This window comes from Coenobita brevimanus, chromosome 74 (assembly GCF_032717465.1).
Source record: "Coenobita brevimanus isolate Jiangsu-jjx chromosome 74, ASM3271746v2, whole genome shotgun sequence".
In the NCBI taxonomy this organism is placed as follows: Eukaryota; Metazoa; Arthropoda; class Malacostraca; order Decapoda; family Coenobitidae; genus Coenobita; species Coenobita brevimanus.
The window spans coordinates 35,580,592-35,605,019 of record NC_137027.1 but is presented as its reverse complement, the minus strand read 5'-3'; the positions used below and the strand labels follow the sequence as shown (position 1 = coordinate 35,605,019).

The 24,428-nt window shown below is 40.1% G+C and overlaps 1 protein-coding gene across 1 annotated transcript in view; it reads left to right on the top strand.

Moving 5' to 3' along the window:
• The window catches only part of LOC145407830 (zwei Ig domain protein zig-8-like), a 134,609-nt gene extending 110,648 nt beyond the window's left edge, over nucleotides 1-23,961 (top strand). Inside the window, exon 9 of the mRNA XM_080278687.1 lies at nucleotides 23,876-23,961. Within this exon, the coding sequence (XP_080134813.1) occupies nucleotides 23,876-23,961 (86 nt within the window). The remainder of the gene's footprint in view (nucleotides 1-23,875) is intronic.
• Nucleotides 23,962-24,428: the final 467 nt, after the last annotated feature.

Genomic DNA, 24,428 nt, shown 5'->3' with positions numbered 1-24,428 from the left:
CTCTCTCTCTCTCTCTCTCTCTCTCTCTCTCTCTCTCTCCATTCTTTAGTAGCCACCCCTCCTGATTCTTGTTCATGTTTTTTTCGCCTAATTTTTCCACCCATCTGTCCCTCTACTCTCTCTCTCTCTCTCTCTCTCTCTCTCTCTCTCTCATCACTTACTTGTCCTCTTAAGTGGCCAGCTATAATACTTCACTTTACGGCTTCTACTTAAAGTGTATATAATGCCACTTGAGTTCCATTACTTTTTTCACTTTACCTATTATCGACCATTTTCTCAGCTTGGGTTAAAATATATCTCACTGTCTGATTTTTCAAGTTTTATGTCTTTTTTGAGCTTAATGCCGCTTCCGAGGGAGGGAGAGAGAGAGAAAGAGAGAGAGAGAGAGAGAGAGAGAGAGAGAGAGAGAGAGAGAGAGAGAGAGAGAGAGAGAGAGAGAGAGAGAGAGAGAGAGAGAGAGAGAGAGAGAGAGAGAGATACATAGATAGATAGATAGATAGATAGAGAGAGAGAGAGAGAGAGGGGGGAAAAAAGCGTCATTTTTGTTTGAAGTCATAAAAAAAAAAACTACAGTATTTTTGTCTTCTTGATTCCCAGGTAAATTCTGTTCCCTTTCTTTTCTTCTTTTCTCTCTTCCTTTCTCTTTGTGTGTGCTTAAGAGATGGTTCCTTCTCAGCATCTTTATCGTCTCCGTTCTTTTAATCTTCCTTGGTCATGGCTAAATCGCTTCTTTCTTTCTTCTTTTGCCTTTCATTCGTTGTCTGTTCTAACCTTTATCTTTTTCTTCTCCACTAAGGCACTGTAGCTTCAATTCTTTTATATGCAGACTATAAGGAATTTTTTGTCACTTAAAAAAAAATAAAGGACTCTCGCGAATTGAACATTGTGTAGTGGTGGCATTAATTTGGAAAAAACCTGATTTACAATATAACGTGGGAATAAATGTTTTTGTCTATAGGTTAAATCCATCCTTCTACTTTACGGAAGCTCTCTAACACCTCTTCCTTAGCGATTTATTTTTGGTTTTGGCTGGTTCATCTCCGTTTCTACGCTATTTATGCAGAGTCTGGCGATACTGGAAGGATTTATGTGACACAGAATAAGACAGAAAGATGTGCTATGGAAAATAAATCTCTTTAAACGGTGTTAGGGAGCTCCTTCAAATGACGAGAATATTGGACTTGGCTATCACCTAAAATGAGAAGGGTTAGGGATCTCTCTCTCTCCCTCTCTCTCTCTCTCTCTACGCCAGTCACCCACGCCTTCAATATCACTTCATGATTAAATGTCTGTATGGTCTATTTCACTGGGCATGATGATTGGCAGAGCTCTCTTTTGTTCCCCCCCCCCCCGTCTCTCTCTCTCTCTCTCTCCGTTTTTGTCTCCTTTCTCATCCAGTCTAGAGTGTTGGGATGAAAAATGATGATGATGATGATGATGATAGTTCCTCTGCTTTTGTGTTTTTACTTTCCTTGTTTCTGCATCCCATTCCATCCACCTGTTAACTCTCTCTCTCTCTCTCTCTCTCTCTCTCTCTCTCTCTCTCTGTTTATCTACCTATCTGTCTATCTACCTATCTGTCCATCTGCCTATCAATGCCAAGTCCAATTACAATCACAAGGGAACTAAAAATCTGAAAGCCCGTCAACTTCTCCACTCAACCAACGATAATTGATACTACTAGCTTTGCAGGTAGTCAGAGGTCACTCGCTGGAAAAATACTCTCTCTCTCTCTCTCTCTCTCTCTCTCTCTCTCTCTCTCTATCATGTTTAGCATATGATTTTTTTCTATTCATAATAAAAAATATTTTTTTTTTACTCACTAACGTGAAAGCAAGATCATTTCGCAGTTTTGCTGAGCTAAGAAAAAAGTTTCCCAGCAGAAGCTCTGAGAAATATTATTCGTAAGAGGAAATAAGGAAGGAATTTGAAAGAGAATTTCTTGGGCATTTCGTTTTTCACATACACAGGTGAATTGGTATATAGGTATGTAACACACACACACACACACACACACACAGAGTAGTATCTCTCTGTCTCTGTCTCTGTCTGTCTGTCTGTCTGTCTGTCTCTCTCTCTATGTATATATATATATATATATATATATATATATATATATATATATATATATATATATATATAATAAGTGTGTAGAGAGAAAGAGAGAGAGAGAGAGAAAGAGTCACCTTTTCTTGTCTGTCTGAGAGATGATCCTCTGCCATGACAGACTGATCCCTTCTCTATCGCGGAGAGAGAGAGAGAGAGAGAGAGAGAGAGAGAGAGAGAGAGAGAGAGAGAGAGAGGACCAACGCTCCGACAACAGAGCCTGGGTAGAGAATAATCAACTTTTATTCCATTTTTTATTCTTTCTGACATGGCCTCCTTTGCCTGGCCTTGACCTTGGCCCTGTCCTCAGCTGACCCTCTCCCCCACTGGCTGTTACTTTGATGCACTTATCCAACGCTATGATATTAGTGTGGCAGAAATATATACGCCTATCTTTTCCATGAGAGAGAGAGAGAGAGAGAGAGAGAGAGAGAGAGAGAGAGAGAGAGAGAGAGAGAGAGAGAGAGAGAGAATTTTCTATCCCCGAGACTTTCATTTCTATAACGTCACTCATGTACACACCTACAGTTGAAATAAGGACCTTCAATCCTTATTATTATTAACTCAAGAGAAAATAATGAACATTGTAACACGGCAATGATGATAGTTATGTGTTGGGCTGTTGAGGTGGTGACAGTGGTGGTGAGGATGATGGATAGAGTCATATATTGCGGCTAATGAATCTCTCTCTCTCTCTCTCCACCGTCAATTTTGCTTCCTTCTTGATTGATAGATGAAAGCCGCCACTCGCTCAGTCACTTCTATTTCATTCTCTTTGCCTCTCTCATTCTCTTTCATCTTTCCACTTGTGCTTCTTTCTCGCTTTCAGAATTCTCCCCCATTCCTGCCCAGCTTATATGTATTTTTTTTTTTCGGTTAATATCCAGTCCTACACAGAGAGGGACAGTTTCTTCAGTTATTTTTTTTCTTTTTCATCAGTGCGTTTTCATTCACCTCTCTCTCTCTCTCTCTCTCTCTCTCTCTCTCTCTCTCTCTCTCTCTCTTCCATGTAGTTAAATATTCAGCCAACAACTTTATACGGGGATTACCGTGATCCGACAGCCCCTTTGCTTTCCTTGGTCAATATCACAAGTCTATATAGGGCTACATGAGAGGGATCAGGGGAGAGAGCAGAGAGCTATTATTTTTTTTCTTTTTGCAAGGAAGAAGGAACCCAAGGCCAGGAGCCCGCAAACGTGGCATGAGGCTCTCCGTAGCATATTCTCCTTATTATTTCGAATTCTTCCTCTTTTTATAATTCTGCTGAGTACTAGGAAAACTATTAAAAATGAGATAAACAGTACTTAATCTGACTGAAATACTTTATGTCGCATTTGTAAAGTAGAGTTTTTGAGAATGAAGAAAGTAGTCAGAGGATTATGACGGAACCAGCTACAAAAAACAGAGAAGCCGTGATAGTTTGACCAATAATGTGCCTAGAATTCAGTATTAATAGAGCAGAATTAGGAGAGAATTGAATTGAACGAAGACAGTGGCAAACAGAAGGTTAGTGACATATGAAGAGGAGAATTTTAGATGCATGATTATCTTTGGAGGGTCATTTTAGAATTACAGCAACGTTCATGGCTCCACCCTACTTTGCCTGTTGCGGTTAAGTGATTGCATTTAATTAGACCTGCGTGGGAGGTGAGGTGAAGCAAGAAGACAGGTGGACTGTGCTATTTGAGGAACACAGTATTAAATGATTAGCTCTCACGGCTTTGACTCTCTTTCCAGAATAGATTAAGTGTCAGTAATTCAGAATAATTAGATCAAAGGATAATGAGAATCAGAGGGAATCAAGTGGACACATATGAGCAATTATATTAGAAGACAAGATTACTAGTACAAAAGTCATCATGCCTCTAGACCCAATATGACAAAGGTAATTGGGTGGCTGACCTCAAGAAAAATTAAAACAGTAATGGAGGAAGGAAGCTGAGACATGAATAACCGTGAAGTATGGTGAACGGAAATAATTAATTATGCATCATCATCACCATCATCATCAATACCTAATTCGTGCTTAAAAATGAGTTAAATAGGATCCACAAACTAATGCAGGGAACGAATTATTAGACAGTATGGCAAGTGAAATGGGTCATGTAATTAGGGAACCATCCTAATATTACTTGATTTGTCTAATAGTTGTAATGGAAAAAAGTAGAAAAAAAATAGTGTACTTAAGGGACGGAAAAGGAAGCATGTAAATGGGGATGGAGGACTCAAATAAAAATCAAAGAATATACTAACTCACTGACCAAAGCCTTTTTATGCATTCACTACTGACTGCACATACTTACACAGGGAATATATCAGTGTCATATACCTGAACACACACACAGGTAACACATTGATCCATGAAATGGAGTGTGAGAAAAACAACTCGGCTGTGTGTTGTGCAAAACTTTTTAAATTATGTGGTGGAGGTTATGCTCTTATCAGAAAACATGTATTACCTTTAGAAATAGCTTAAAGACCTATCGCTTCTGTACGTAAATCATTCTCTCTCTCTCTCTCTCTCTCTCTTTCTCTTTCTCTCTCTCTCTCTGTTTGTGTCTCTGTCTCTCTATCTGTCTGCCTGTCTGTCTGAGTGTCTGTCAGTCTCTGTCTCTGTCTGTCTGTCTGTCTGTCTGTCTGTCTGTCTGTCTCTGTCTCTCTCTCTCTCTCTCTCTCTCTCTCCTGGCATGTCCCGCTGGAAGCATGTTAAAAGCTTCTATCGGGAGCAGTTCTTTGTTTAACGATATTGTTACTAAGTTTTTTTTATTCAGCGATGACCTTTCATGAGAGAGAGAGAGAGAGAGAGAGAGAGAGAGAGAGAAATCGACTGTGGAGAAAGAATACAGAATTTCGATACTTTTTTACCTTGCTATCTCGGACAGTTATAAGATTTGGATTTTATTTTGAGGGAAAGATACCATAGCATAAATATCAATAAAGATCATCTAAATTTTAAGCAATATCAATTTAAGTAAAGTCAGGGAACAGTAGATTTTAGGCAACAGCATACATTAATAGGTAATAAAGGCACCTGACAGCCACCTGGAACTAGGCTTGTACCTTTTGTTTTCCGGACAATTCACGCACCCTCAAACAAAAGACCAGCGCAGGACAAAGACACAACAACCCTATTCATCTTTTTTTAACGACCTGCTTTTATTTTTACCCCTGACAGCCATAAAAGCGCAGTACTGTAGTGAATTTGGGTTAAGCTGAATTGGTAATGGAATAGCGATTATAAAGTAACTGATGAGAACAATGAAAACCTGCCAAACAGTGCAAGGGAAACGAAGGAAGGAAGTGAGGGATGTTGAGTAAAAAACTGGACGGGAGAGAGGAAGAACGAGAGGAAAGAAAGTGAAAGTGAGATGGGTGAAAGAAGGAAGCAAGAAAAGGAATCTAGGACGATGGGAGAGAAAGGATGCAAAACGGAGGAAAGAATAAATGAGAGAGAGAGAGAGAGAGAGAGAGAGAGAGAGAGAGAGAGAGAGAGAGAGAGAGAGAGAGAGAGAGAGAGAGAGAGAGAGAGAGAGAGAGAGAGAATTACATACAGAAAATTATGTCTGAAATGACGAACTGAACTAAATGAAGAAAGAAAGTTAGGACAAAGAGACAGAACGGAAAGGGATGGATATTAACACAGGACGCGATGAGTGAAGAGACGAGGAACGAGAAGAATGAGAAGAAAGGCGAGTAATTAAGGTCGATTAAATGCAGAAATGTGGTGGAAGTATGATAAAAACCGAAACAGATGAAAGGAGAAGGGAGAATTGAGAGAGAGAGAGAGAGAGAGAGAGAGAGAGAGAGAGAGAGAGAGAGAGAGAGAGAGAGAGAGGAGCACTCATAGACTACAACAACCGGGCCTCAAGATTGGTGTAAGAGCCGATCATATGACTTGGGTTTGACGTTACAAGGCCTATTTTCAAAATCAAATTACATCACCTTTGCCTGACCTTCAATCCTTCTTTTAAATAACGTCAAGACTTTTATAAGTGCACCTTTCCTGTGACCTTAACGTTAGACCCATTCCTCTCAATAACAAACTTCATCCTTACCTAACCTTCCGCCTATCCAGCATGCTTCCAATCCAGTCAAAGCCGTTTTAGTTGTAGGGTCAACATATGGCCTTGCTACATGTATTACCCTGACCTTCGATTAATTGCTTCAAGTTGCTTTACATACTGAATCACTTCACTCAGAATTTTTTGACAACTACATATATGGAGAATAACAGTTTGCAATATACCATCACGACTGTTAAACACCTGCAAGTGCCAGACCTCGTAGCCACCTCGCCGGTGTTGGTCTAAGAGGTGTGAGGGCACCATGATAATGTTTCCTTTCGGATTCCCAAACTACCAGTCTGCATAAATTTGTCAACCATCGTGGACGCGTTAACTTAAATTCACTGTCGCCCCTACTACAATGGTTCGGGGTGTGGGAATCTGAAAGTAAACATCACCATAAGTGGTTCTCTCACACCTTTTGCACCCACAGAGGTGAGGTGGCTACGAGACCTCGCTCTTTATGGTGTTTATCGACCTGATGGTATAATAGTGACAAATTTTTAACTAATTTTGGTTAAAACTGGATCGAGACCTTTCAGACTGACCTTGCCACAGGATATTGACCTTTGCCCGTGTGTGCTTAAATGTAATGCGTCAAGCTGTGGGAATATCTTAAAGCTTACCATGAAGTTTGATCTAAAGAGGATTAAAACTGAGTTATTTCACACACACACACACACACACACACACACACACACACACAGGGAAAAGCAATATCCCATTCGCTCGATCGCGCGCGTGTGTGTGTAGAACAACAGAAAAAAATGCATATATTGTAAAAGCCAGAGTGAGAGGGGAGTGATCGCTTTTAGCAGAACAGCCCTGTGTAAGCTTAATCCTTTGCCGGAACAGTCGGCACTTTAGCACCATTCCTACAAGGTTAGTTCTGGGATGCAACACAACATTATTTTTAACGTTTGATAATAGAAACCTGTTGTGTAGCGTTCAGTGATAAATATTTCTGCATAAACTGTGTTACATATTTTTTGCATCTATTGCTATAATTTATTTAGTACATTCCCCTTCCTTTTTCAGCGGAATCCTCTTTCCATCGTCCCACTAAACAACACGAGAATATACATATGTCTCTCCCACCCACCTTTCCCACCCTATCTCCATACCCCTTCCACCCATCCACCCAGAAAGCCATGACCACCACGGAGTAGCTTACAGCTTTACACACACACACACACACACACACACACCACTGAATTGCCTTTACCACATTTTACTGTCAGGGTGGGAGCAGCTAGAGTTTTTCAATATAATTGAAGCACGTCCACTTCGACTTTCGCTCTTGCCTTCTGTCTAATTCGAACATCGGCTGAGCATTTTCCTTTAGTAATTATTCATGTGCATCGCTCCTCACCTTCCCTTTTCTTGCAGTCCCCTCTCCAGTTCTTATCGTCCATTCTTCATCTTTCACTTTCTCTCCTTTTTTATTCTCATTCATCGTCGTCAATTCTCATCAAGATTTACCTCATCCTCTTTTCCTCAATCACCATTTTTTCCCCCCAGATCATTACATAATTTCGGCAAAAACAAATTTATAGAAAAATCCAATGAGTGTGTGTGTGTGTGTGTGTGTGTGTGTGTGTGTGTGTGTGTGTGTGTGTGTGTGTGTGTGTGTGTGTGTGTGTGTGTGTGTGTGTGTGTGTGTGTGTGTGTGTGATCCTACCTGACTGTGTAATTAGTTTGGCCATTTATTTGCAGGATCTTTCTTTCCTTCTTTTTCTTTTTTTTAAGGATAATACCGACAGAAAAATCCTACTTGATAAATTCTTACATTCAGAAGATGTCCCATATATTTTATTCTTGTCCTTTCGAAAGACATTATTCAGCTAGAGAGACTTTTCGAGGCTCGATGAGTCTACCCCTTACCTAAGAAAAAGAAAATGGTGCCTGGGAAGATAAAAAGAATAACACGATATCAATGTGAAAAATCAAATAACGTAATGGAAATATAATGAAATCAGAGCCCAACAGGCGGCCATAGCATTCTCCCATTGCACTTTTTTTTTTTTTTTCAAACTAACCGCAATGTTGCAAACGTGGGCATTAACTTAATTTGCTTGCCTCGACTCTCACCAACTAAACCTCTGTTCATGAGCGGGTTCAAACAACACCACATTATTATTTCATTAATTCTGTTGCAACTGTCAGCGTCAAAGCAATATATGTGTATGAGTTTGATATTCTGGTTCATCAACATTTACATACACACAACTATACATACACACACACACACACACATATATATATATATATATATATATATATATATATATATATATATATATATATATATATATATATACGCTTAAATACATATCTACACACACTAAAAATGAAAAGATTATATCAGACATGAATGGATAAGGTGTGTGTGTGTGTGTGTGTGTGTGTGTGTGTGTGTGTGTGTGTGTGTGTGTGTGTGTGTGTGTGTGTGTGTGTGTGTGTGTGTGTGTGTGTGTGTGTGTGTGATTTTCGTTCATTTAATAAACATTCATTCACATCGAATTTATTTCACACAACATAAGATAGATACAGTAAATAAATGTGTGGTTAGTAGATATTGGAGTTGAGGAAGTGAAAGACCTTCTAAATGATGGAATATATGAGTTGAAGTATATATCATGATTCCGTTATGCCACAAGAATATAATCTAATCAATTCTATATCAGATGAAGTCAAAAGCAACTTGTACATTACTTTAACTAATGTCATCAGTAATTAGCATGTGATTTAATTATTCACCAGAAATAGATAGGCAGATGTATCAGTAAGTGAGGAAGTGTGTGTGTGTGTGTGTGTGTGTGTGTGTGTGTGTGTGTGTGTGTGTGTGTGTGTGTGTGTGTGTGTGTGTGTGCGTGCGCGCGCGTGCGTGCGTGCGTGCGTGCGTGTGCGTGCGTGCGTGCGTGCGTGTGTGTGTGTGTGTGTGTGTGTGTGTGTGTGTGTGTGTGTGTGTGTGTGTGTGTGTGTAATATCCAAGCAGAAGAACGGGAAAATTATGCTGGGAATGGGGAGATGAAAATATTGGAAAATACAGGAAGGTAAGACTGCGAGAGAGAGAGAGAGAGAGAGAGAGAGAGAGTGAATGACCTCATTTAGCCTCAGCCGCCTCTTGTCCTCACTATTTTTTTGGCTTTCCTACCTCTTGTCCAGATAACTCGACGATCTGTTTAATTTTTGCTGCCCCAGTGAAAGTGATGAGAGGACTGACTGGTTGATTTCGTCATGGATGAGGACATTTGACACTATGCTTTCATTTTACCATGGCCAAAATTCCCTCCCTCCCTCTCTCTCTCTCTCTCTCTCTCGGTGTGGCGGACTTGCTACACAAATGGATCCGGCCCCAAACAGCCACTCATCTCAGCCCTGTTCGTCGCTCGATTTTGGTCTCATGAAAAGAAGCCGATGAAGTAGCCGGTTTTATGTATGAAAATTCCTCAGCATCTATATAAGCTTCATCAAGTATTAAATTCAATACTAATGAATGGCAAACCTTCTCTGTGTCCTCCTAATTTCTCTTTAATCATTTCATTACAAAAAGAGTCCATACGTACGTCTCAAACCAGATTGCTCTTGTGTTCCTCAGCTTCATTTTTCAGGTTTCTCAGCACTATGGCTTTCGCTCGTCTGTCGTTCTCTGGATAATATATACAACATTCTTTTACTATCTTACTTCTGCAACGAAACAGTTTCTTTCCACTTCTCCCTTTTCATAACTGTCATTTTAGGTGATGTACATGACCTCGTTTGGCTGTGTGTGTGTGTGTGTGTGTGTGTGTGTGTGTGTGTGTGTGTGTGAATTCTTCTTGGCTAAATAACTTACATGTGTCGGAAGGGAGAATAAGCATCAAAATCTTCACTGTATAAAGTGAGTCAGACAACAACATGAAAAAGAGGAAAAGAAGACTCAAACCAGCTCCAACTGACTGACTGAAATGAAATAAAAGAAAACTTGCGGCGCAGCTACGAGGGTAATAATTATGTCGTGGGCAAACAAGCTTCAAATTAATGGTGAAAGCTTCGTGAACATCGGCGGTGTAATCCCCAAATATTATTACGGGCGTGCGCTGTCTGACACTTTCATGACCCTCCATCATGTGAGGGGTGTGATAGCGACGATGGTGGTGGTGGAGAGAGAGAGAGAGAGAGAGAGAGAGAGAGAGAGAGAGAGAGATGATGATGAAACAGAAAAAAATGGCATAATCACTCCAAATAAAATGTAACAAGCATAATGTACGCGTTAACCTTAAAATGCTGGTACGTTCTGTATACGGCGGAAGCAAGAGTGAAATGATTATATACTTTCCAGTTCCACCGCAGGTCACTATGAGAAACATTAATTTCCTCTCCCCGCAGCACAGTCAGGACAACAGTTTATATATCTGTACAATAAAACATGCTAGTAATGAGGAGCGTGTGTTTACGGTAAGGTCAAGAATTAGATGACGATAAAGTGACTTTTTACAGCCCGAAAGACGTGTATCTGCGTCTTCAGTGTTTAGAACCCTTCAACTGTCAGGAAATACCCCTGTTAAATCGTATCGTCTTGTGGTGGGCAGCATAAAATCTTTCCTGCCTCATTTTCTCAGAGTAAAAACTGAGAGAAAACTTTAGCTTTGTTTATTCCCTTCCCTCAAGCAAGGTAACGAATGTCAGTCGAAAACTCTGAACGATATATATGAATTTGGTCGACATACTAGGATTAAAAATGTAGTCGACTGTTCAGTCTTAGACTCTGGCATGCTTGTAAAGGCAAAATAAACTCGTGTGTCATATAATGGAATGAAGTATGAAGTGCTTTTTATCTTGGCAGTTTAATTCTCTTGCTCTAACATTTGGCTTCTTTGCATCACATTAAGACTGTCTCTCCTTTGTCGACAAAATGCAGAGTTGTAAAATGAAAGCTTAGGGTTAATAATGACACTTGAGTTGCTCTTTTTATTGTTCGAACGATACTAAAGCGATCCTGCGAATATTACGCTGGAAATAGAAGTGTGATGTTCTCTTGCGTCATGGCTTACCTGTGTGTGTGTGTGTGTGCGTGTGTGTGTGTGTGTGTGTGTGTGTGTGTGTGTGTGTGTGTGTGTGTGTGTGTGTGTGTGTGTGTGTGTGTGTGTGTGTGTGTGTGTGTGTGTTATAACAACCACCATCCTGACATCGATGGACAGCTCTTATTACACTCATTCAAGCCATAATTTACAGATCAAGAATGGCGTTTGATGTATAGGGCCGAGGTATGCCATTTCCTGCCACTAGACAAGTGATCCCCTCCTTCCTCCTGGCCGCTTAATACTTCACTAATGGGAACAGATATGGAAGACTTTTTTTGCTATAAGTTGAGAGGTTCATTCATTCATTGCCAGACGCCATGTATCCCAAACGGGGTGGCCAAGGGCTTAGAGTTAATTGTTTTACAGGGAGGGGCACTACTTCTCCACCAACCCCACTTGACACGTAGGGATGCCAACAGCATCTGGTGTTCCCAGGCGGTCACCCATCCAAGTACTAACCAGACCTAACGTTGCTTAACTTCGCTGATCGGATGGGAAGAAATTCTTAAACATTTTTTCTTATCTGCTACATCCCTAACTAAAGATTTGCTACTTCTCAGCACCCTAACCACTTCCCACTCCACCTTTTCCTTGCTTTGTTGTTCTATAATCTCTTTCAAATTTACATTTCCCACTTCCTGAATTTTCTTCCACCCTTTATGTTGCTCCTTGATTTCTTTAATGTGCTCGTCCTGTATTCTTGATTTGGATTCATACTCATCTAGTTTGTTTTTCATCCTGTCTCTTTCTTCTTCCAACCTCTTATTCTCCCTCTTAAGCTGTTTTATTTCATTTGAGGCTGATTCATGGCTCACTTTTAATTCAGTAATTTCTCTTTCTCGTTCGTCACTACGTGTACAAATTTTTTCCAGTTTATTTTGCAAGTGGAAATTGTCCTGTCCGTGAGAAAGCCTGTATAAGTCATCTAGGGAACATCGATAGCGTGCAGGGATGTGTGATTGTCATTTGAGAAGTACCCTCTTAAATACCTGCCCTAGGGTTGGATTGAACCCAGATCAAAAGGGCTGGTTATGCACGCTCGAACATCTGAACAGCTTAGACTCCACAAGAAGAATAAACACTTACCAAATGTCAGAGGAATACGAAGAAAAGCATTAATATTCTACTCAGGATTTCTAAGAGGGGAAATCTGTAGACAACAAAGACCAAAGGAGAAACATCAAAGACTCCCATCCTGCCTTGATAACTTGAGCACGGGTTGAACTGTTACCCCTCACAGAATGACGCTTTAGGCAATAGACTGATGACAAGACCAACAGTTTAAGCATTTGAATTTCATTAAATCAGGCTTTACTGATCTACCAGAAGACCCGCCGACATGTCGTAAAAATACCCCCGCTAATACCAATACACCAGTCCTGTATGAGACAGCCCTAGCATGTATTCAATATGGACGGTGGGTGTTAGCGCCGAAGTGGTGACATGTATAGGTGTATGGTATGTAGGAGGACTGCTGGGCCTTGATAGCAGGCTGTGAAGCCTATGCCCAGAGTCGGACACATAAAAAAAAATAAAAAAAAATAAAAAAAAGACCAAGATGGTGAGGACTGAGTTAGAGGAGACGACTTCGTGGCAGCTAGTCCTTGGCGATTTATTTTGCATATGTCACTTTAACATTCACTTATATGTTATTTAAATCACAACAATGACAGAGTCTGCATCGGTTAAAAAGAAAAAGATAATGAGTAACATGAAAAATAAATCACCAAGGAAGAGGTGATACGGTACATTTACAAAGCCAGATTAAACAAGATGATCAGACCGAAAACATGATAGACCAAACCGGAAGTAAAAGACCAAGCTTCCTACCTGACCTGACCACCTGAGTAGGTTTAATTAATTCTGGAAGGTAAAACAGGAAGGAAAAAGAAAACCAAAGAAGGCAGAGAGCGTGAAAATGGGTGGCATAACGAGAGAGAGAGAGAGAGAGAGAGAGAGAGAGAGAGAGAGAGAGAGAGAGAGAGAGAGAGAGAGAGAGAGAGTACGTCTACGAATGAGGAAAACTTTTCGGGAATGGGCAACACAGTCCTTTACACAACATTTAAACTCCTGAAGAAATTAAAGAAAACGAAACAGAGGAGACAAAGAAAGTAAATGAGGCTGAAGAGGAGGAAGCAGAGTTGAATGGGTGTTAGAGAGAGAGAGAGAGAGAGAGAGAGAGAGAGAGAGAGAGAGAGAGAGGCATGTAAAATCGGTCAGTCACACATAAATCACGTAAATGAATAAACACACACACACACACACACACACACACACACACACACACACACACACACCAATCAGCGTGCACAAGAGCATAATTACCCGGGGAAGGAAAAACAGGGGGGAAGGAGAAAGAAGGTGAAGGAGAATAAAAATAGTGTAATGGGCGGGTTAACGGGCCATTATCAAGGCACTGAGCCGCACCAGGAGTCCCACTAACGAGAGAGAGAGAGAGAGAGAGAGAGAGAGAGAGAGAGAGAGAGAGAGAGAGAGAGAGAACTTTAACTTTAGTATGACGGTATACTTTCTATTATATCTACAACTATGTCTGCGTAACAGCTCTAGATTGCCTATACGAAAATATTTACGGTGATTTTGTCTAACCGTTTACCTCTGAAGCATGTCTCCTATACTGAATAAAAACATCTTGCGCCAGTTATATTAAAATACAAACTACCACCTTCTGTTTGGGGGTTAAATATACTGTTTTAATCTATGTTGGCCTAAAATTGTCATCTCGCCACATATATGCTGAGTTGTAACAATAGATTAACACTGGAATACGGTGCTAGTTAAAAAGTGCTATAAACAGGATCTAGAGCCGTGGCAAAAAAAAGTGCTATGGAAAGGATGTAGAGTCTCAGCATTAAGAAGGAGTGCTATGGAAAGGATGTAGAGCCACAGCGTTAAGTGCTATGGAAAGGATATAGGGCCATAGCGTTAAGTGCTATGGAAAGGATGTAGAGCCATAGCGTTAAGCGCTATGGAAAGGATGTAGAGCCATAGCGTTAAGTGCTATGGAAAGGATGTAGGGCCACAGCGTTAAGTGCTATGGAAAGGATGTAGAGCCATAGCGTTAAGTGCTATGGAAAGGATGTAGAGCCATAGCGTTAAGTGCTATGGAAAGGATGTAGAGCCATAGCGTTAAGTGCTATGGAAAGGATGTAGGGCCACAGCGTTAAGTGCTATGGAAAGGATGTACAGCCACAGCGTTAAGTGCTATGGAAAGGATGTAGGGCCACAGCGTTAAGTGCTATGGAAAGGATGTAGAGCCACAGCGTTAAGTGCTATGGAAAGGATGTACAGCCACAGCGTTAAGTGCTATGGAAAGGATGTAGGGCCACAGCGTTAAGTGCTATGGAAAGGATGTACAGCCACAGCGTTAAGTGCTATGGAAAGGATGTACAGCCACAGCGTTAAGTGCTATGGAAAGGATGTACAGCCACAGCGTTAAGTGCTATGGAAAGGATGTACAGCCACAGCGTTAAGTGCTATGGAAAGGATGTACAGCCACAGCGTTAAGTGCTATGGAAAGGATGTACAGCCACAGCGTTAAGTGCTATGGAAAGGATGTACAGCCACAGCGTTAAGTGCTATGGAAAGGATGTACAGCCACAGCGTTAAGTGCTATGGAAAGGATGTACAGCCACAGCGTTAAGTGCTATGGAAAGGATGTACAGCCACAGCGTTAAGTGCTATGGAAAGGATGTACAGCCACAGCGTTAAGTGCTATGGAAAGGATGTAGGGCCGTAGCACTGTCCTTCACTGTCATTTTCTGACACCGAATTACGTGAAATAACCTGCAAAAGGACGAAAATTTTAGCCTATTTAAAGTGAAAGGACTATACAAAAAAATAAGTTGCTGAAGAAGCATTATAAAGCCTGGAAAACGCAAAAAAAATACGACCCTATGGATACAAAGAACTAATATTACATTCTCTCTCCCTTTTGGCCACACAGACATACCCTGCAGCTTTGACTAGTTACACCGAATGGCTGATGCAAATGTGTGCCAAGGAGAGAGAGTCAATTACTGTGCTGTTATAGAGGTGTCAGTTGCCTACATCACTATATCACTGTTACCTGGTCGCATTCTCGTTGCACTGACAGATTCCATTACGCCTCTTCCTCATCGATATAAAATTGCCAAGGTAGCGATTTTATAGCTAGTACTAGGGATGTATTATTTCCACTTAGCAATATCCCTTTTATGTATCTTTGCCAAGGTTTAGAAATTTCTGCTTATTTCTTGACGATTCTGTGCTTAGCTACTTCTTATCACGTTTTGCGAAAAGGCTTGGCGATCTGTGTGCATCCCTATTTGAAAACTGTGATGTATTCTGCACGTTTTAATTCTCATGGACGGGTTAATTTTAATATTTTATTTCACCAACGGCAAGACGATTATATTCAGCTGGGAGTGAACCAACGGAGCCTGATTTTATATTCCCTTAACGATGGTCTATCTATCTATCTATTTATTGCCAGACGCCTCAATCCCGTTTGGGGTGGCCACGAACAAATCGCCTCCAAGTCGCCCTGTCCCCCGCCATTTCACTGCCCTGCTCCCAACTCACACCCCCCTCTCTCGTATACCTCTCCACCCCATTCCTCCATCTCATCCTCGGCCTCCCCCTCCCTCTTCCCCCCTCCACCTCACTCACATACACTCTCTTCGTCAGTCTTTCACCCTCCATCCTTTCCACATGGCCAAACCACCTCAGTGTGTTCCTCATAACGCTTCCTATCACATCCACATCCACACCACAACGCTCCTTTATATCCTCATTCGTCAGCCTGTCTCTCTATGTGACTCCACAGGCTCCTCTTAAATAACTCATTTCCACTGCTCTCACTCTTGACTTGTGTCCTTCCAACAACGTCCAAGCTTCACTTCCATATGTTAGAGTTGGTATCACAATACTGTCATGTAGTAACTTTTTCACTTCCATGCTCACTTCCCTGTTTCTTATCACTGCTTTCAAAGAACCAGCAACCTTTCTTCCCTGCTGTACCCTTTCAAGCACTTCACCCTCCAAACCTCCATCCTTACTCATCACACTACCCAAGTACTTAAACGTACTCACATTTTCCAATTCTTCACCATCCAACCATCCAACCTCGCTGATGAGTACAATATCGATAAAAGGACATAACAAACCTGATACCGGCTGCTATATTTTCATTAGGCCATCGCTAAATCGTTCTTCTCTACGCAGAAAGGAACTCGTGTAGTCAAGGGGTGTATGAAGACCACACCTAACCACTGCTGCATAAAGATTCCTTCCCAAGATGGACAAAATCGTCTGAAAATAACAGCCATATAACAAAAAGGATATAACTTGACTCAAAGGATTAATCTGCGAGTAGTACTGATACAATGCCAATACTGAACAGATACCACAAATACAATAAAGGAGACCAGTAACGCGTTTTCTGCATATCAAATCACCGTGGAAAAAGTGATACGAATCTAAACGTACAAAAGTATGGCTTATAATATACTGTATACATAATTTACATACCCACTTCATACTGAGGGCGTGTTTCTCATACATACAAAGGCTTCCGGTCAGCTTAGCAGAGGTATTTCAGACTCAAGGGGTTTCAATAAAGCCTTTAATAACGTCTTCATTATTAGGATCGTCTTATAAGCTGAATAAAAAGACGCCGATTATGAACTATAAACTAATCGCGTATATTGGCTGAAGGAGTTATTTTCATTCATTCAGATTTCTATCCGAGTACGCAGAGATAATTACCATGAAATCCCTCTTGTAACAAAAACTCTTGGCTGTGACTGTGTGTTGTATGTACTGTATGATTGGTTTCTTAGACACATTAAATACAGAAAGCACAAACAATCACGTCACTTGGACATCAAATCGTCTAATCGTCTCGTGATAAGCCGAATGATATAGAAAAAAATAATCAACTTCGTAAAGGAGACCATGCAAGTTGCTTGTAATCCCTTCGGTCTGTGAGGTCCACCATAAGCTAAATAAACTTCTTTGGTATTAATAAGTATCAATAAGAATAAAAAATCATCGCTATGAAGGAGTGGGTTTCCTCCTTTCAGTCAGAGAGGTTTTCATTAATTAGAAAAAAATCGTTCAGAAGCGACCAGAAAAAAACACAGATGTTATTATATTGAAGAGAATAACTGACTCCTCTGACTCCGGACATAGACACGTGACCCCGTCTCCCAGGGCTCTTGTTTTTACTGTAACTACAAAATAAACTTTACCCCAGTGTGAAGAGAGTGTGAACTGCCGTCGTAGTCGTTAGCTGGGGAAGCTGGTAAATGGGGGTGTTAACGTTTATGAGTATCGTACACTTTACTTTTTACTTCTTGTTAAAGCTACTCTCAGTAAAGGAAGAACGAAACTAATTCAGAGTTAAATGTCCGTCGAAATTTATAAATACACAAATGACAAACTATGGAATTTAAAATGAAAACTTGGCTCGTTAACAGGACCTATTAGGAAGAACTTTGGGTTTTGTTGTGGCAAGATGGCTTTTTAAACTGAGGCTAACCCCTGAACCTGATGTGGGTTTGTGCTTGGTTGAGTAGAGCATGGCCTTGTCCAGGTCTGCTTATCGATATTTTAATAGTATTGCCGCTCTTCAAAACACACACACACACACACACACACACACACACACACACACACACACACACACACACACATATATATATATATATATATATATATATATATATATATATATATAAAGAAAATGTACCTAAAACTGTATATGAAAATGAACCACCAACAATTATATCATTCTACTAATTTTATGACTTTAGCCTAACCAAGCATGTTAACTACAACTACTTCATCCCCTTTCTCTCTTCTTAAGACGACAAACTTATTAAGCTAAATACCTAACTCATTAACCCAACCTTACTAACTCTCCAACCTAACCTAAACGAGCATAACTAAAACACACAAAACACATCAGACGAGTACAGAGTCGTCCAATATTCTCTCCATATATAAATCATTGAATGCCAGAAAAAATAAACCCATGATACATCTTTTATACGTGATAAATTATGCCAAGGGGGAACTGCGTATAAAGTTCTAGAGCAAATACTGAACCTAAATTACTGCCGCCGCTGTCTCACAAAACCACTCCTACACACATATAGAGCTGTAGCGTCGCCTCCAGCAATATTTCAAGCATACAATTATGTATGTTACTGGAAGGACGTTTGTATACTCAGAAGTGAAGGGGTTGATGAAGGATATTTGGCTCTTGCCGTTAGAAAAGTTCATAATAATAATAATAATAATAGTAATAATAATAATAATAATAATAATAATAATAATAATAATAAAATATACAAAATGGTCAATACCAAGACAAAATATGACGCCAGACTGAACGGGTTAAAAATATGGGTACTTTAGTTCGGTCACTGAACGAACAAGACAAATGACACCTTTGACAGCCGCACCCACCCCTGCAACAATTTCGAGTGGAAGGATATAATTAACTGCTTGAAAAGTACTTAAATTTCACTTCGCTGGCTCACGGAATGTCCTACAACAGCTAAGTGCTTAGTGTTTTGCCCGGCCCCTCTTTCATATTTATAGCTACGACGCGTATTCTTGCACACCCACACCCACACCCACCCACACACACACACACACACACACACACACACACACACACACGCATACACACTGTCTCTCTCTCTCTCTCTCTCTCTCTCTCTCAGCACACCAAAATGGATTCCCTTTAAAGTTCTTAGTGGGAAGGGAGGACGTGCAGTTGGAGGTGAGAGAGAGAGAGAGAGAGAGAGAGAGAGAGAGAGAGAGAGAGAGAGAGAGAGAGAGAGACGTCACACCTCAGCCACATTGCAGTTTCTGTTGTGGGGTGAAAGTATACCGGGTTAGGAAAAGAGTGACCTGATAAAACTTGACACACTCTCTGTATTTTTTCTATGGCACTTCCAGCTGAATAAAATCGTCTGGCGTCAGCAGGAAGTAAATATCAGAACCGTCCCGACCAGGAGATTAAAGAAGTTCACTCTCCTGTTACTCTCAGCTGAATAAAATCGTCTGGAATCGTTGGAATAAAATACAAGAAAATACAACTGTTGAAGTGTTGCTACATCTGACTGGTTGTTACAGTTATGCATACACAGAGGGGACAAAAAATTCGCCTGATATTTCACCTCCTCCACTTCTCACGATCCTCTGTTGGCTAATATTCCAGAGCTGAGAGAGGCTTGGTATAGTTCTCTGGTCATGGCTGTTGCTCTCTGGCAGGACGCATCGTGGAGGGAGGTAGTGGACATGTCTGAACGTGGAGTAGACGCAGATAAATAGTAAGCCAACATTTCTACCTTACTGCACTTTTCTATTTAACTAACCCTCTACCAGTCTGGCTATTTATTCCTGTCTGTCGTATCACCTGAAGTTTAAATGGGTCACTCTCGGGCCCGTATTCTTGTCGGTAAAGGGTGCTCCCTAACACCTTCTCTTAAGCGATTTATCATGATTATTGCATCTTATTGTCCCTTTCTGTGTTACATAGACCGTTCCACTATCGTCATACTCTGCATACATAACGTACATAAAGATATTTTAAGTAGCCATTTCCAACAATAAGTCGCTACAGAAAAGGTGTTAGGGAGCTTCCTTAATTCGTTCAGCTTGATCAGAACAGCAAACAAATTAACCCCGTAACTACGATGGCCTCTTATCTTCCATATCTAAGAAAATGCCAAACGATTTAACTCAGATCCAGAAAGCGATCTTGGTGTGAAGGAGCTGTCTCTCACTCCCTCTCTCTATCAGTCCTCTCACTACGATGATGGCTATTCCTGTCTGTTCCGTCTTCCGAGTTTCATTTATTTTCAGCATCTTTCTTATCATGGACGGCTATAAACTCTACGGAAACTACCCTCCAATTTTCAGTATCAAAACTATTTGCAGTACATACTGTAGATAAAAACCAGGAGGAAATATAATAATAAGTCCATCAAATGCTTTTCTAATGTAAGGGGTAGATAGGGAATTAATGTTAATATATATCATATTTCCTTAATCAGGTCATAGTAATAATATTAATCCATCCACCCATCATCATCATCCATCATCCAACCCTACGTTGTCCCATGAGGAGCGTAGGAGCCCGGGGCTAGGCAGTTGATCCTGACATTTAATATGAGAGTGAAGATGATGATTATTCTTATGCTGATGTTGATGATGATGATGATGATGGCTGTTGTTGTTATTGTTGTTGTTGTTGTTGTTATTGTTGTTGTTGTTGTTGTTATTATTATTATTATTATTATTATTATTGTTGTTGTTGTTCTTGTTGCTATTATTATTATTATTATTGCTATTATTATCACAATAATAATAATAATAACTAATAATAATAATAATAATGATAATAATAATAAAAACAATAATAATAACAATAATAATAATAATAATAATAACAATAATAATAATAATAATAATAATAACAACAACAACAACAACAACAACAACAACAGTCATCATCATCATCATCAACATCAGCATAACAATAATCATCATCTTCCTCCTCCTCCTCCTCATCATCATCATTTTCATCGTTATCATAATGACTATAACAATAACAATAATTATAATAATACTCATAACAACAGTAATCATAATCATCATCATAATCATCATAATAATAATAATAATAATAATTACAATAATGAGCTTCAAAAATTAAATCTCTATTCAACTAAGAATCACAATCAACCAAGAAGCAAAATACAACCTTTTACGACCTTATTCTATTATCAAATCCAGAGTAAAATGCAGAAAACACAGCCTTAAATTGCCAACAAATATAACACGCCAGCTTCCCCCTGTTTACATCAACAAACGTATGGGAAAAGTTGACATACACCGAATACCCATCCCTGCCTGGCAATGAGGACTGGCTGCATGACAGTAAACAAATACACTCAAACTCCACGAACTGTATTTCTGTCAGCTTATTTTTTTTTTTTTACACATTTATTAACTATTTATTTTGCATTTTTCACACAAGTCCCTTTACTACGACGAATCTCCCTTCCCCCCCGTTTTTATTACTGCCATTACCAAAGTTTTTTTTTTTCCGACTCTGGCCATAGGTTTCACAACTCGTTCTCTGATACCTAGCAGTCCTACTACATATGACACACTTTCACATGGCATCACTCCGGCGCTAACACCCACTGTCCATACTGAATACATGCTAGGTCTCATACAAAACTTGTGTGTCTGTATTAGTGGGGGTATTTTTATCACATGCTGGCGGGCCTTCTGGCAGATCAGTGACGAATGCTTTAACGAAATTCAGATCCTTCAAGTGTTCCCTGCCCAAGTCGGGATTCGAAACCCCGTCGATTGGGATTGCAGGCCACCTCTCTACATATTCGGCCACCGCCTCCATCTTACCGTAGAACAGCCTCTTAACAGCAAAGGGGTTAATGAAGTCTTTTATGTGTATCGTCTCCAATTTAGTGTGTTTCTTTTAATGACAGTTTAATCTTCTGGACATAAGTAGGGAAAAAATAACTAAGATGCAGCCAGCGTAGTCGAGGAATTAATAACGAAAAATATAGTTCAGAAACGCATAAATTTTTCGCTATTGCTGACACATTTATATTTTCTGTCTGAGTTCAATAAACTGGTCATAGATTTCTGATACTGAATCTAATACAAATAAAGAAAGAGAGTGAAAAGAGTTAAGATTTAATAGTGAGGATGAAAGGACGGTAAGAACATGCTAACCACACACACACACAACTTCAAAATTCCCCAGACTGCCACACGCAATTGCCAACTTACCATCCAAGTTTCTATTTTACCTCTTGCTGATAAAACAACTCCCCTCTCAGATCTCATTATGGAAATCGAACAAAATCAATCAGAACTCAAAGAGAGATAACTCAACCACATTTCATTTAATTATGTCCCGCCAGACCAAAATTAACCCAATAAACAAGACATTAACTTTGACATATGGCTTCCGTGGTTCAAAAGGCCCAATCTCCGCATCAATTTCCTGCTCCTGATTGCGGATAATTACCCTCGTTAACGGTGTAATTGCCACAACGATGCTGCAGTTTTGTAAGTCAGGAAAAAAGTATGGAATTGAAGGGTGAGTTAGTGGAAGGGACTGTGTTAATGGTAAAGAAGATAATAATGATGATGGCAATTATTATGAAAGCATTAAGATGCGAGTGGCTGGAAATCACTGAATAATGAACAATAAATAAAACATAATGTACAAAATTAGTATTAACTAGAAATCCCCAAAGGAGGAATCACACCAGCCGCTAGCCGATACATATCTAGCGCGGCTCGGAATATGACCTTGACCTTGACCTACTTTCGCCAAATACAAACTCGTCCTAGATTTTCATCCTTACTACAAACCTGTAAAATTCTGTGATGATTACTTGATCGGTTGCGACGTTATCGTGCCAACAGACACACACACACACACACACACACACACACACACACACACACACACACACACACACCGAAAACAATATCAGCTTCGTTATCGCGGCTGGTAATGACTGAAGAGAAGGGTGCGTGAGTGACAAAGATTGTGTTGATGGTGACGAGCGATGAAGAGGATAATAATGTGATAGGGATAATTATCAAATCATCAGTAAATGATAGCAGTCAGTAAGAAAATAATTAGGTGGTGGAAGGGGATTAAGGGAATTATTACGAGAGAGAGAGAGAGAGAGAGAGAGAGAGAGAGAGAGAGAGAGAGAGAGAAGAAGAAGAAGTATTGGAAATGTGAAAATTTTAACGAAATAGGGAGATAAGAAAAATTACGTTAATACCAGCAGATCTCTCTCTCTCTCTCTCTCTCTCTCTCTCTTAAAGCGAGAGCAATAAGTAGAACCAGTCCTTCTCCACGCTGGCTAAGTACGAACGGGTAAGGTGTGTTTGTTAGGAGTGGGTCGGGTAAGGAGGCTCCCTAACACCACTTCCCTAGCGATTTATTTTTGGATATGGCTGGTTAATATCTTTTTTGCGCTATTTTTGCAAAGTATGGCGATGATGGAATGATTTATATAGCATAGGATACGACAGTAAGGTGTAATGATGAAAATGCACCGCTTAGGAAAAGGCATTAGGGAGCATACGGGTCAGAGTCTGTATATCTTATCTGCACACGACAAACTGAGTGCAAATAAAATAAGATAATAACAAGTGCTACCAGGCACAACAAACCTCGCACGACAGCAGCTGATTTATTGCTGTTTAATACTGAATCGATACTGCCCTTTAGTGTCAGTGCGGTACACAATGAAAGTCTACGGTAATGGCGCAAATGTTTTCAAGTTACACCCTCTGAAAATCCGTGATCTTGCTTTTGGCCTTTCAAGGTCACTCAAGGTCATAGGTCATGCTACCAAATAAAAGGCCATATGAGACTTCCTATATCTTGATAATAGTAAATATCTATCTTCAACGAGTTTCGAGTTACAGCCTCCTCAATATCCGTGACATTGAAATTGACCTTTCAAGGTCACTTACGGTCAAAGGTCATGGTACCAATTAAAAACCTTTATGGGACTTCCTATATGTTGATAATAGTAAATATCTATCTTCAACCAGCTTCAAGTAAGAGCCCCCTGAATATCCGTGACACTGTGTTAGACCTTTCAAGGTCACTCCAGGTCAAAGGTCTTGGTGCCAAGTGAAAGCCCAGATTACGAGTTCCTGTATGTTCATAACAGTAAATATCTTTATCTTGAACCGGATTCAAGTTATAGCCCTCTGAAAATCCGTGACCTTGATAGTGACCTTTCAAGATCACTTCATTACCTCTAAAATTTAATCACTTTCTTTTGGGACCAATGCCCACAAATCCTGAAAGTTTCATGTAATTTTATTCTGCCGTTTTTCCATAATGTTGCTAACAAAGAAATAACCTCGACCAATAACAATACCTCGCCGGACGCCGTCCGGGCGAGGTAATAATATGAAGGGCATACTAAAACACTCACTTGGGCCACACTAATCAAGAGACACACGCTGATCATCGAACCACTGAGGCTCCTGGATAATTATGAGTGACTAGGAAATAACAGTGAATTATTAAAGTGAAACAGACGAGCTTATTAAGATGCAGACACCTGGAATGAAGAGTAATTAAGGTGGAGATATG